General features: G+C 37.7%; 1 protein-coding gene across 1 annotated transcript in view; it reads right to left on the reverse strand.

Moving 5' to 3' along the window:
* The window catches only part of LOC113058507 (membrane-associated phosphatidylinositol transfer protein 3-like), a 73,350-nt gene that overhangs the window by 20,783 nt on the left and 38,971 nt on the right, over positions 1-13,596 (reverse strand). Inside the window, exons 6-8 of the mRNA XM_026226459.1 lie at positions 7,402-7,591; positions 3,147-3,269; positions 2,261-2,430 (exon numbers count right to left, since the gene is read on the reverse strand). Of these exons, the coding sequence (XP_026082244.1) occupies positions 2,261-2,430; positions 3,147-3,269; positions 7,402-7,591 (483 nt within the window). The remainder of the gene's footprint in view (positions 1-2,260; positions 2,431-3,146; positions 3,270-7,401; positions 7,592-13,596) is intronic.

Genomic DNA, 13,596 nt, shown 5'->3' on the forward strand with positions numbered 1-13,596 from the left:
AGTGTGAAGAGGATGGGGTGTGCAGGAACCCGGGGACAGATGATTGGGAGTGAAATGTAGTAGAGCTGAGAGGTATGGATGAGCTAAGTGATAAGTCTCCCTAAGGTCTAGCACTATCAGTCCTGGGTGAGAAACAGTGCTTTTGTCCAGTACTCCTCTCAGCGGCCCTTTAGTGACTGGCTAACAAAGGTGCAAGATATAAAAACCTCTGGATAAGATAAGTTGCATTGTAAAGGCTGGTATTGAGAATGTCGCTAGATCAATCATCAGTAATATCAGACGCTAAGGCAACCAAGCATCACAGTGCCCTTAAGCTAACTTTTTTATAATGATGTATAAAAAATGTTTGTATTTTGTATATAAATATGCATGTTCTATGTGGAAAATAAAAAAAAGTTTTATGTAACAGCAAATGTATTGTGGTCTAAACATACATTTAAACATACAAAAAAGAAGGCTTGTTGATGAAATACCAAAAGATAAAAAATTCATTTTTGATGAAAGATTAGGCTGAATTACTAAATGAAGCATTTTTTTTTCAGGGTAAGCTGTACTTGTGAAGTTCAAACCGAGCATCAGTAAGTGACTTTGAATGTGGAATGGTTGTTGGTGGCACACAGGCTGGTCTGAGCATTTCAAAATCTGCTGATCTACTGGGATTTTCATACACAACCATCTCTAGGGTTTACAGAGAATGGTCCGAAAAAGAGAAAATATCCATTGAGCGGCAGTTATGTGGACAAAAATGCCTTGTTGATGTCAGAGGTCAGAGGAGAATGGGCAGAATGGTTAGAGATGATAGAAAGGCAACAGTAACTCAAAAACCACTCGTTACACCCAAGGTATTCAGAAAACCATCTGTGAATGCACAACACATTGAACCCTGAAGCAGATGTGCTACAGCAGCAGAAGACCCCACCAGGTGCCGCTCCTGTCAGCTAAGAACAGGAAACAATTCACACAGGCTCACCAAAATTGGACAATAGAAGATTGGAAAAACATTGCATGGTCTGATGAGTCTCAATTTCTACTGCGACATTCAGATGGTAGGCTCAGAATTTGGGTAAAGAACATGAAAGCCTGGATCCATCCTGCCTTGTCTCAATGGTTCAAGCTGGTGGTGGTAGTGTAATGGTGTGGGGGATATGTTCTTGGCACACTTTGGGCCCTTTAGTACTAATTGAGCTTCATTTAATCACCACAGCCTACCTGAGTATTGTTGCTGACCATGTCCATCGCTTTATGAATACAGTGTACCCATCTTCTGATGGCTACTTCCAGCAGAATAATGCACAATGTCACAATGCTCAAACCATCTCAGACTCCGGTACTAGCTAGGTGTACTTTCTAGTTCTAATTTGTGTTCAAATTTGATTTAAAACCGTTTTTGTATTACCCAGTAACTTCATTTCCCCCTTGACATGACACAGCTTAGAAGCTATCCGAAGCTGAATGAGAATACTTCTTCATTTGATATGTAATTTTATGCACAATGACATAAATTGTTAGCTGTAACTGAGGGTCAAAACATGGAACACTTTTGTTGTACACAGTAATATTCAGGAACGTAAAAAAAGAGCTTCGCTGGAGACGTAAAACAACAACAGTGGAGAGAAATCTCTCTAGGCACATCAATACCCTAAAGAGGATAATTTAGAAGATAAACAGTTGTATATTTGGTCCTTTGCTGCTATGGTATTGAGCAACTTCTGCCGAAAAGGCATTGTTCATTCGTGCTTTAATCTCTCATCCAGTTCTTGCACACTGACTACGGATCTGACTATTAATAGCACTGCAGGCAGATGCAACATGCCATCAAGCAGATAATATTGATAAACAGAACTGGGAAAAAGGGAGATACATATATGTATGTCTTGTCCAGGGGAACATATCTGGGTAATCTTCCTCCGTTTATTTACTAAAAGAAACATAAAATGGAAGTATGATAATCCTAAAAATAACTAAGAATGCTTTTTGAGCCAAAAACAATAAAAAGAAATGCCAATTTATTAAAACCAATTATGAAACTAATGCAATTGTTCCCTTCTGTTTTTGTTGGAAAAATAAAAATTAAAATGAGCAATCGCACCTCAAACTCATGCCAATGATAACATGCCAGTCTACTAAAAAAAACAAGAATAAAAACACAACAACAACATATTGTTTTAAATTGTTTCTGCATGGAGAAAATGTGGTAATAGAAACATTTACTCGCAGCATTTCCAAGAGATCTAAACTTTGGTCAGCAAGCATGCAGTACCTGAGGAACGGGTGGTGCTGGCTGCCAGAGGAGTCTCCATCAAACGAGTCGCTCTGTTTGCGGCTGAGGGGAGTTTTCCTGTTGCGGGTCTCACTGGGGGCAGATAAGTCAATGTTGCTCCTGCTAAGACGTTTGCTGGAGCTCAGACTCGGACTGACCTCAGGGTTATCCTGAGTATGTAAAATGTGAGACAGCCAGTTGAACAGTCATCATTTTTAAATGTGCAAATATAAAAATCTCAGAAGTACAGTGTCAAATAAATTCTGGATGATGTGTCTGATGTGACAGCTGTTCTGTGCTCCCTGAAGATCACAGAAGTGTGATTAGAAAACCCAAAGGAATCTGCTCAGAAGTTGCTCTTTCATAGCTCAGAAGACTAAAATGAGCTCTGAGTGATGCTTCTGTTTCATCAGAGGCTTCGGAGATAAAAATAAACACAAATGAGACAATTATCGACATTCAGAGTTACAATAGAGCGCTATGAAATTAATGTGGATAGAACAGCTGAGGGTACTTCGCCCGTGAATTTTAATAGGACATTTTTATATTGAGATATTAAATATTCAGACTTTGATATCTTGGCATATCTGAGCAGAGCTGTGACATTGCTGAGATTTCATCCGCAACTTTAAAGATGTGATACTACTAGGGGAAAAATCTGAAAAGCAAAAAGTCTCATTGCAGTCTAAGCATATAAAAGTCATTTCATAAAGGTCATTTCATCGTGCATGCAGTATTTGATAATATGTGATTTGTTATTTATGGTCAACAGTATATTCCTACTCAGGTGAATTTCTTTTTTTTTTTTACCAGAACCACACTAAGACAAGGGAAGCAAGGAATGAAAGTTACAGATGAGCGAGTGATTCAGTGTTTCTGTACATACCTTTAAGCTCTCTGTACTGTTACGCTGGCTGGTGTGGATGGGGCTGCTGTGTCGTGGGCTGTTGCTGAAACAGAGAGCGTCGAAGCACAGCACACCTCCCACACAGTCACCCAACAAACACACCTGTACAAACACACACAAAAAAATTCAGCCAGAATCAGCGTTTTTACATGCAACCAACACTGTCAGGCAAATCTCAGTTCTGTATAAAGACAGCTCAATCCACAGTGCAGCCTGAAAGTCAATAACACGTTTAATTAATCATACAGAAAAACAACAGAGCTGTCACTCTCTGTTTTCCTGTTTGCTGTTGATGTGCAGCTCTGTGGTGAGCTCAATTAATGTATGGATACTCCACAAACAAACAAATCCACAGGTCTAATTATCTGTGTCTACAACAGAGGAGTCTGTGGCATGCTTTAAATAAACTATACGTACATACCTATGCTTTGTAAAAAAGTACATTTTTCTCCAGAATCAGAAGGCTAATATGCTATTCAGGCCCTATTTGACGCTTGACACACAGCTAATAAACTGCGGTCACCACTTCAGCATATCATTGTGCCTTCTAAATTGACAGGAGTGTGTTATTGGATTAATCGTGTGAGATTATGAGGCAAGACGAGTGGAAAGACCCCCTCCTTTTCATCTATTTTGAATGACTCATCTCTGATGAGTCACTTTCGTTGCCAGAGACCCACACACCCTTCCCACTGATGCTCCACACAGTTTGCCTTTCTAATACTGATCACCCTCATCTGCCTGTGTGGCCAGATCTTACGAGAGGCCATACAAGCCATAATTCATTCTGGCACTCTCACACACCTTCCATATACATATATTCTAGCTTTTACACACTTACATTCTCTTTTTACATACATATATTTTTGCATTCACACACATACATTCTCCTTTCACTTACACACACACACACACACACACAAATATTTAGATAGCGGGAGAGAGCGAGAGAATGTATGTATGTCTGAAGAAAAGATGTGTATGTAAGAGAAGAATTTATGTATGTGTGAGAGAGAGTATAATAGAAACGGCAGGCGTATAATGGAAAAGGAAGGGAGGTCAGGCACGATCAGGGTCACCCGAATATGTTGGTTTAACAAAAATTTATATATATATAAATACATGGCCTCGTCTCTGAGCGAGTTGTGATTGAGGACGCGGGGTCAGTCTCAGTCATATTGCCATATACATGTATTATAAGTGTTTTTCATTTAATTTGTGAAGTGAATAAAGTGGGAGGTTGCAAGTTAGGGATTGTGATATTTTTATATATAACTCGTTTAGGTTTATTTATTTTTAGATTCTTTTGTTTATTATTCAATATCTGGCAACGCTGGCATTTAAACTGACAGTAATTAAAAAGCGACCAGGTTAAAAACAGCGCGTGCAGGTTATTCCTGACAGGATGCAGTTTGGTAACTCAAACGTAATGATCATCGTGATATATTATATTTAAGACAGATGCACTGAAGACAGACCCAAAGAAGAGAGAATAATCGCATAAGCAGAGACAGAACAGTTTATTGAAATACTGAACGAAAACCATAATTATGGAATTAGGGTGTGGGTGAATATGGATGTATTTCTGAGGAGAACTGACTGTCTTCAGAAAACACTTGATAGCATTTTCTTTTTCCTCTTACCATCGTTAAATACATATTAAAGTTGTGTTAATTAGGCAGCTGCATACAGCAATAACCCAGGAAACGCTGCTTGTGTTCTATAAGCGCCACCTGCTGTCAGAGATTGAATTTGCATTTTCATCAGAATCAGAAAGAGCTTTATTGCCAAGGAATTTGTCTAGGGGTCAAGAGCTTAAAGAACAGAAAGTACAAACATAGTGCAGACATACATCTAATTAAGTTAATTAAACACTAATAATAATAAAGAGCATAAATCAAATATTCATTCAGCCGGTCTGATGTTTTTGTTTTGTCCAGTTGCTTCATGTTGCATATATTTTTCTTTGTTTGTTTTCAAGATTAGTTTGGCCACTAACATAACAAAATAAACATTGAATTAATGTAAAAAAAAAAAAGTAATAAACTAAATAAACTGGCAACAAATATGGGAATCTGCTCATTTGTTTTTAAAATAAATGAATTATTACATATAATCTGCAATTGGAATCGGTCACGAAAAATCTTGATCAGGGCACACTTAACTACTGTAGAATAGAATTAGTCCTACTGTACCTGAAAGACCTGAAAAAGCACGTTTAATTTCAGTTTTTTTTTTTTTGTACCTATTTGTGCAAAATGGTTACAATTTATTACAGTACGTTGTTACAGTAAACAATGAAAACAATAAGTTTTATTAATTGATTTATTGAATCGATTGATTGTGGCAAGGCCTGCCAAACCGGGCCAGTAGAAAATTACCTTAGTGTTGAGCCCTGTCAATACAATCAAAATCAGTATCATAACACTTGTACACAGATCTGTACAACACATAGGTTACATAATGTCATGTTAAAGTTAAAAACTTAAAATATGTACTTGAAAATAAAACAGGATGACTTTGAATAGCATCACTGTAAAATTGTGAGGAAGAGCTGAGCAAGTCTTGCACATGAATTTCCTGGTCTGAGAGTGACTTCCTGCTTAAACAGGAAGTAATGGATATCAAAAAAAGGTAGAACAATATCTATCTAAAAGGAGAATGTATGTGTGTGAAAGCAGAAATGCATGTATGTGTAAGGAGAATGCATGTGTGTAAGAGAGAGTAGAAATGCATGTATGTGAAAGGAGAATGTATGTGTGTGAGAGTACTAATGTATGTTCTGGTAAAAATGTATAGCTTGAATGCACTGTAAGTCGTTTTGGATAAAAGTGTCTGCTAAATGTATAAATGTAAATATATGTATGTGAAAGGAGAATGTATGTTTGTGAGAGTACTAATGTATGTATGTGGAAGGAGAATGTACTGTATGTGTGTGAAAGCAAGAATATATGTATGTGAAAGGAGAATGTAAGTGTGTGAGAGTGCCAGAATGAATTATGGCTTGTACGGCCCCTCAAAAGATCTCATTTGTTATGGAAAAACAGCCAGAAATGGTTTCAGGACATCGTATTTGCCATTGCTCTGCAAAATTTTGCAAACAATATATAATTTCAAAAGAGTGAAAAAGTCCTGCCCAATTTTTCTATGGCATGTGTTCTAAAAGGTTTTTTCCCCCCCTTTTTTTATATAGGGATTTTTAAAAAGTCTTTGTTGAAGTATTCTCAGTCATGAACCACCAAACCAACCATCTATGAGGTGAATCACAACATTACAAAAACTTCTATTTGAAGCCAAAAAGTATTTGAAAATCAGACAAAAAGACAAATGTATAAGACTTCGTGCTTAACGGCTTTAATGAGGGAGAGAACTACATTCCCATGAAACACTGTGAATTACTTAATGGACATAATTGAACAATGGAGAAATACAAAATTATTCTTTTTAAGTTGTAGAAAGCCAACCAAGAACAACTCGATTAATTAAATTGTGGTGCTTTATGGGAGTGTGTGTTCCCTGCTGAGCTCTTTTGCCGAAATGTTCTCACTGCAACTCCCTGACTGGACTTTACAGCATCATGAGAATGCAGCATCATAAGTAATGTAGTTTTTCTCCAGAAATGTTTTAGCATAATTCTTATTTTAAAAAATAAGTTGAATTAATGACAAATTATGGCCTACATAATTATCAGTTATCAATTTCTTTAAAATCAATAAAAATTCCCTATTTTTATGTTTACTTCTGTGGCACCTTATTGGAACCTGTGCTATTATGAAATTTTGCATGAGGGTGAAAAAGCTCCCCACGCAGGTTGACCAAAGTAAGTTGCTTGGTTTGCAATGTTTCTCTATGGCGCTGAAACCTAAAGATGTCTGAGTTCTGCTCCCCGTGCAACCTATACTTGACTGCCATTGGCTCATCTGCGTTTGAGGGTAGGGGCTTACCAATAGGTCAGTTTGACTCCAGACCCGGACAGTCTCATAAAGGTGATCCGCAGAACGCTCTGTTGTAGCCCCTGAACTGTTGGTGTTACTGCTATTGCGCACTGAACTTAAATCATTGAACTTGAATCACTGGATATCTGTTTTAAAGCACTCTATGATTTGTTTAATAAAAGCCTATCTTTGTTGTTCTACTTAAGAAAAAAAGTCACCAAATTCTTGGAATGGCCTGAAGATTATTACATTTTTGGGTGAACTATACCTTTAAGATTGTTGGGTGCTCATGAACTCACCTGGCCTGTGAATCCCTGTCCCTCTGGAGACTGCAGAAAGCTGTGGTACACCTGGTTGGCCCGGGCGATCACAGTTGCAACAGCGTCTTGGTAGTGTGGAGCAGCAATAGCGAGCAGTGGTAAAGCGGCCAGAGGTAAATGGTCTACGCTGCTGGATACGCAACTCTCGTCGTAGCTGTAAGGGTTCAGACTGTGGAAGTGAAGAGCATGTTACTATTCAAACTGATGACCCCTTCGCAAAGCAACAGACACAAAAATTTTTTGCTTCATTACCTCTCTGAACTTCATGAGATTAAGTTCACCATACACTACACATACACTTTTGACTAGGTAATGACCAGCCTGAACCAGCTAAAAACCATCTTAGACCACCTAGAATAGCTGGACCATTTTCCATTACATAGCTAACAGCAAAAGGGTTGGATATGTAAATCAAAGACTCAGGTCAGAGAGACGACGATGATGCAACATGAGAAGAACAACTGCGGTGAAGACCGAGGTGCTTTATCATGCTGCACTGCATGAGTCTACATGAGTCCAGAGATGAAAATAAAGAGAAAAGTGAAAGATAGCCCTGCCCCAACACTGTCACCTTGAACAGCTGTGCTAACCTCAGAGCCATTGATCAAGCACAGTGATTAGCGACCCAAAGAGTCTGACAGAGAGAGAGAGAGAGAGAGAGAGAGAGAGAGATCTCGGGACAAGAGTACTGATGATGGAGGGTGTGCAGTCTTTTTACAACCCAGGACAGGACTGGGGCAAAAGCTTTATCTATCTAATGTATGTATGTATTTATGTATGTATGTATGTATGTATGTATGTATGTATGTATGTATGTATGTATGTATCTATCTATGTATCTATGTATCTATGTATCTATGTATCTATCTATCTATCTATCTATCTTCAAAGCCTATAAACTTCAAGGCTTTCAGAACTTTCTTTTTTTTCTCCAGAAGGCTTTATCCAACCAAAATTAGAAAATTTGAAGTTCTGGTTTAAAATTAAAGTTAGATTTTCATTTTAATTCCACTTCTTTGCATTCAAATTGGAACTGCAATTCTGCATCCTGTTTGCTACCTCAATTCAAAATCAATGTAAAATCAAATAATGCTTTAACAAGTATTGAAAATTCAAATCTATCTGTATCTATTCAAATCTGAAGGACGCCAAAACCTAGCAACAGAACGGCAGTGATGTGCGGAGCGAAGATAGGAAACTTCCCAGGTGTGTAGTTGTGATAGGCTGCTACTTGGCGGAGTGTGGCACAGGCTACTTGTGAAAAATGACTGTTGAAGGTGACGCCTTCAAATGGAAATGAACAAGTCCCAAATGGATCTGTCTGCTGGAGACCTGAAAAAAGTAGTCAAGCTCCTTTTATCCTATCCTTTTGACTGGGGGAACTATGTAGCTCTACGAGGGCTGTGAAAAAAGACACAGAGAAGTCACTTCTCTGATTATAATGACAACCCATAAGCTCACTGTAATCAGTCTTCGGTGTCATCGCCTGTTTTACACAAAAGCAGTTCCCATTTACATCTTACTCACAGGGAGACAAAGGCGGCTTTTTTCCTTCTCTCTGTTAATATACTGCTATTTTTTCTTGTAGCATCTCTCCTAAAAAATGCAAAAATTTCCTCCGAACTGCGCTGTGGCCACTGACCTTTACCCTGACTCCTCACAAGGCTAGGCTAATGCACTATGACCCAGTGTGAACAATAGTTCCTGTCATGTTTACATGAACTCTCCTGGCTGGAGAAGGACATAGCCATTACAGTAACAAGCCTGCAGACCAGGGGCCAGCCCTATTAGACATGCTCCACAGCAGGAGAGGGTTCAAAGAGCATCTCCAAAACGCTCAGTATGCCCCCTCTCCAGATTCATTATTTATTTACACAGTCCGTAATTAATGTTTGGCCCATGCTAGCAGCTGGCATTGTTGCTGGGGTGCTGTTATACCTCACTAACATGAATATAGCAGGTTGGGTAATGAAGTCTAACAACCTGTCATTTTTTAAGGGTAAGGTCTTTTCTGAGACGTTCTAGTTCTCATTACTTATAGGCAGCTCGTACCTAAGTGTAGCCTTGTTAGCTGTTAGAAATGGCTGTCCATCATGAAATCGAATGGCTTTAGTGAGAAAAATAACAATGATAAACTTTAATTAATTAAAAAACAAAATGCAATATAGAATATAAACTTTTGGCAGAAAGAAACCATTAAGTCTAGGCAAGGCTTACATCAAAAGTATATATATATATATTTATTTTTCTGTGTTGTGGGTGGTTGCTATGAAATTTTCTGAGCAGTTTTAACCTGCCAACATTGTTGCTAGGTTGTTCTACGTGGATGCTAGCATTGATTCAGTGTTCTGTGTGGTCGCTAGGTTGTTACTTCAGTTAGAAGTGCCGTTTTAGTCTAGGTCCCTTCTTTGCTAGGTGAAAATTTAAAGTCGGATTGCTTTGAAAAGTAATAGCACACCTCTTCGCAACAAGCAGCATGATTTGAGGTGTTATTCATGTCAGTAGTAAAAAAGGCATCTTAAGAACCGTTGTCTGTCAAAAATGTCTTTATCTTTGAACTGCCTACACTTTTTACCGGAGGGGAGTGAAAAAGAAATATCACCAGAAAAAAAGTAATTCGAGAGAAGAAGAAAGAAAACAAGCACTGAACTTTTCTGTTTGATTTGAAATTTTGATCTGCTGTTCATCTCTTGTACAAGAAAATGTTAGCTTAGCACTAGCAATTGTGAATTTAAACAAGCAAAGGCCTGTAGTATTGTAAAAAAGTAAAAAGCATGTTGCGGTACAATGTCATATTGATGCTGTAAGATAATAATATTAGAGAATTTTTGTACTGAATGATGTTTAAAATGATGATACCATATCCAAAAAAATACTGTAATATAGTACTTTTGTCAGTGAGACCTCCAAAATATGGGTTAAACAAAAAAAAAACAGTTTTAAAGTTTAAGGTCCGTCAGTTTTTAATACTGTTTATATATATATATATATATTAATTAATAATGTGATTTATAATGTTACAAAAGATTTAAATTTCAAATTATTGCTGTTCTTTTGGACTTTCTGTTCATCAATCTACATCCCTGAAAAAAAAATATATCATGATTTCCAGAAAAATATTAAACTGTCCCATCCATCCAGCTAATGTCATTCTACTCCTCGAACACTAAACCTATGGCACTCATTAATGATGTTTGTATGACTCACACTAGCAGAAGTGACCCCTGCTCAAAGACGAAACCTTCCAAGCCTGCTCAGAACAAATGAAGACCCCTGTATTCCCTGCTAGCCTGCTCCACAGGCGATGACTGTTGGGTCTCAAAATAGCCTAGCTCCAGCTAAGGATGGCAAGAGGAAGGGGTTTTGATCAATAACACACCTTTAGTCTGCCAAAAAAAACACAATCAGGAGCTGAAATCTAACCAGACATTCACAAACACTTCTGCATGTAAGAAAGTCATCTGTCTGAAGATCTAATTTGCAGGAGCATCTCATTATAAGTCTAATTTCTGTTTATAAATCATCAGCTTCCATTAATGAGATCTCTCTTTTGACCATTAGGGCCACAGAAAGTTATTTATCTGAAAGCTACGTCTTTCTATCACTCAATCAACATAAGATTGGTAAATATTTCCTCTTCTTTTCCATTATGTCAGGGAGATAAACAAGTCACATCGGTCAAAAACTAATTCCTTAATTTACAACAACAGCTCTAAATTTGTTTTACAGGTGACGCGTGTAATTATTTTCAATGCTCAAATACTGTCTCCTACACCAGTGGATACTATAAAAAAAAAGTTCATAACAATAAATAAGCAATATTTACGAGGTGATGTAGCTTATATACAACAGTAAATATTACTTATATTTGTAGCAAATAAGCTCAGAAGGCAAATATTAATCATTGATCAATTTGTTATGATTAATTACAAATATTTAGATCAACTAGGCAAGGAAAGGCAAGTTTATTTATAAAGCACATTTCGTACACAATGGTAATTCAAAGTGCTTTAGTTTACATAAAAGAAAGTCAAATAATCATAAAAAAAATCACAAAATAAAACAAGGAATTTAAAAACTCGATTATAAATGGATTTAAAATGAATTCAACTAATTTATCTAATATAATATAATATAGTTATTATTAAAATCAACAAAACTGTTTGCACAGCAAACATCCTGTGTTAACTGTTCGTTAATTTCTGGGGTATGGGAAATAACATTTTTATTTTACAATACTGAGCAGCCAAAATCTGCATGATTAGGGACTCGAGTTATGAGAAAAACTACATACAACCTTGAGTGTGACACAAACAAGACTTTACTAACTACACCGACCACACACACACACACAAACATGCATACAGTTTAGAGTACAGGAATGCAAGATTGAGCAAACCATCAGTTTCTTAGTTCTTAAAAACCCTTCTTAAAAGGAGTGGGAATACTTAATGGATCAAACAATGACACTAAGCTTGATAGTTGCATGTCTTGCCCACTTGAATAAAAGTCTCCTGATGCAGTTTGTTGAGGCTCCAGTTGATATTGGATGAAGTAGTCTTGATGAGAGAGAACCAGATAAAGGCCGAGGATCTTTGGTGAGAGGAGTACAAGCCACAGTCTGGCACACATGTAGGGGTCCATAGAAGACTTCTAGCTCAGCAACCTCATCTTTTCAGAATGTAAAAATGATCAGGATATATAATATATAGTAGCCCTGGTAACTGAGCCCTCCTGGAGTAATAGTTGAACTTTTAGGGCATGATTCCTGGAACTCACAGAGTGGGTTTTAAAAAATTCTATAAATGTAACAAATAATTGTGTGTCTGATCATTCCAGCAGTTACACATTTTAGACACAATAATTAGTACTGTAGTTGCTTTGTCTGTTTTTGTTCTGCCACTGTAAATAGCTCCAAACTAAAGCCCATGTTATTACGTGAGCAATCCAGATGCATACACGGACAGTGTGGACGCGGACTACTTGTATTTATACTACCTCTGCGAACATGTTCAATACATGCGTAGTAGATCGGCTTGAACAGTAAATAAATGTGAACACAAAATTGCCCATAGTTATTGTACATCTGGTTGCCTTTATAGTTTTATTGACGGATTGTACAGGTTCGAGTAGCAATGGGCTTCTTCACACAGCCTGCACATACACAGTAGCCTACTGACCACACATACTAGCCCACGCAGTCACAAAAAATGGGAGGCACATGGATGTCCACGCAGAGCCTCCAGGCACACTCTCCGATGACGATTTTTACGTCATGCATACCATAGTGGACCCTAGCAGTATAACACCAGCTTAAGGCAAATCTAACCCCCAAACGCACAGATTGTGTAAACAATATAATATTTGAGGACCAAAAACGAACTGTTGCTTAACTTTATATGCACTATGTTCTTCAATAGATACTATATTGAAGGAGAAAACAGGTAAGAAAGAAAGCAAAATAATAAAGTTTAAATAGTTGATAGATTAGTTGGCCACACAATAAAATGATTAAATGGTCAAAGATTCATGCCTATGAATAAAGAGGAGTAAAAGGTTGTCTAGATGTGAAGCACATGAATAATACTAAGCAAACTTACACCATCAACACTCACAGGTGGTCCTGTCCTCAAGAGACAAATTAGTGTGCCGTCTTTACTATCTAAGCTATGACAGAGCCCCAAATTGTTTTACTCTAGGAATCACGTATTGAATTGACTTGCACACCATGCTTTTGGAGAAAATCAATGTGGAAGCTTTTTTTTTTTTTTTTTTTGCCAGAGTTGCTAATTGGAAATGATGTGTGGAGGCGGCAAACACAAAGCTCCATAACATTCCGCCCCTCCTTTTCATTTTAGTCCTTCCTGTCCACAAACACTAATGCATGAGTGTCTTGTCTGTGCGTGTGTGTGTGTGTGTGTGTGTGTGTGTGTGTGTGTGTGTGTGTGTGTGTGTGTGTGTGTGTGTGTGAGAGAGAGAGAGTCACTGCTTCATACATGCACTGTAAAGCCACATCTATAAGCACACCTCATTAGGAGAGGAAACTCATTATGAGGCTTCATGGCTTGGCAGGATGGCCACAGGTCACAAAAACAATTCCCAAAGCTCTTGAACTGAGGAAATGAGAACCTACACACATGGCAGCTGTACTGACAGAAGATGTGTGCGCTATAA

Source organism: Carassius auratus, chromosome 40 (assembly GCF_003368295.1).
Source record: "Carassius auratus strain Wakin chromosome 40, ASM336829v1, whole genome shotgun sequence".
Lineage (NCBI taxonomy): Eukaryota > Metazoa > Chordata > Actinopteri > Cypriniformes > Cyprinidae > Carassius > Carassius auratus.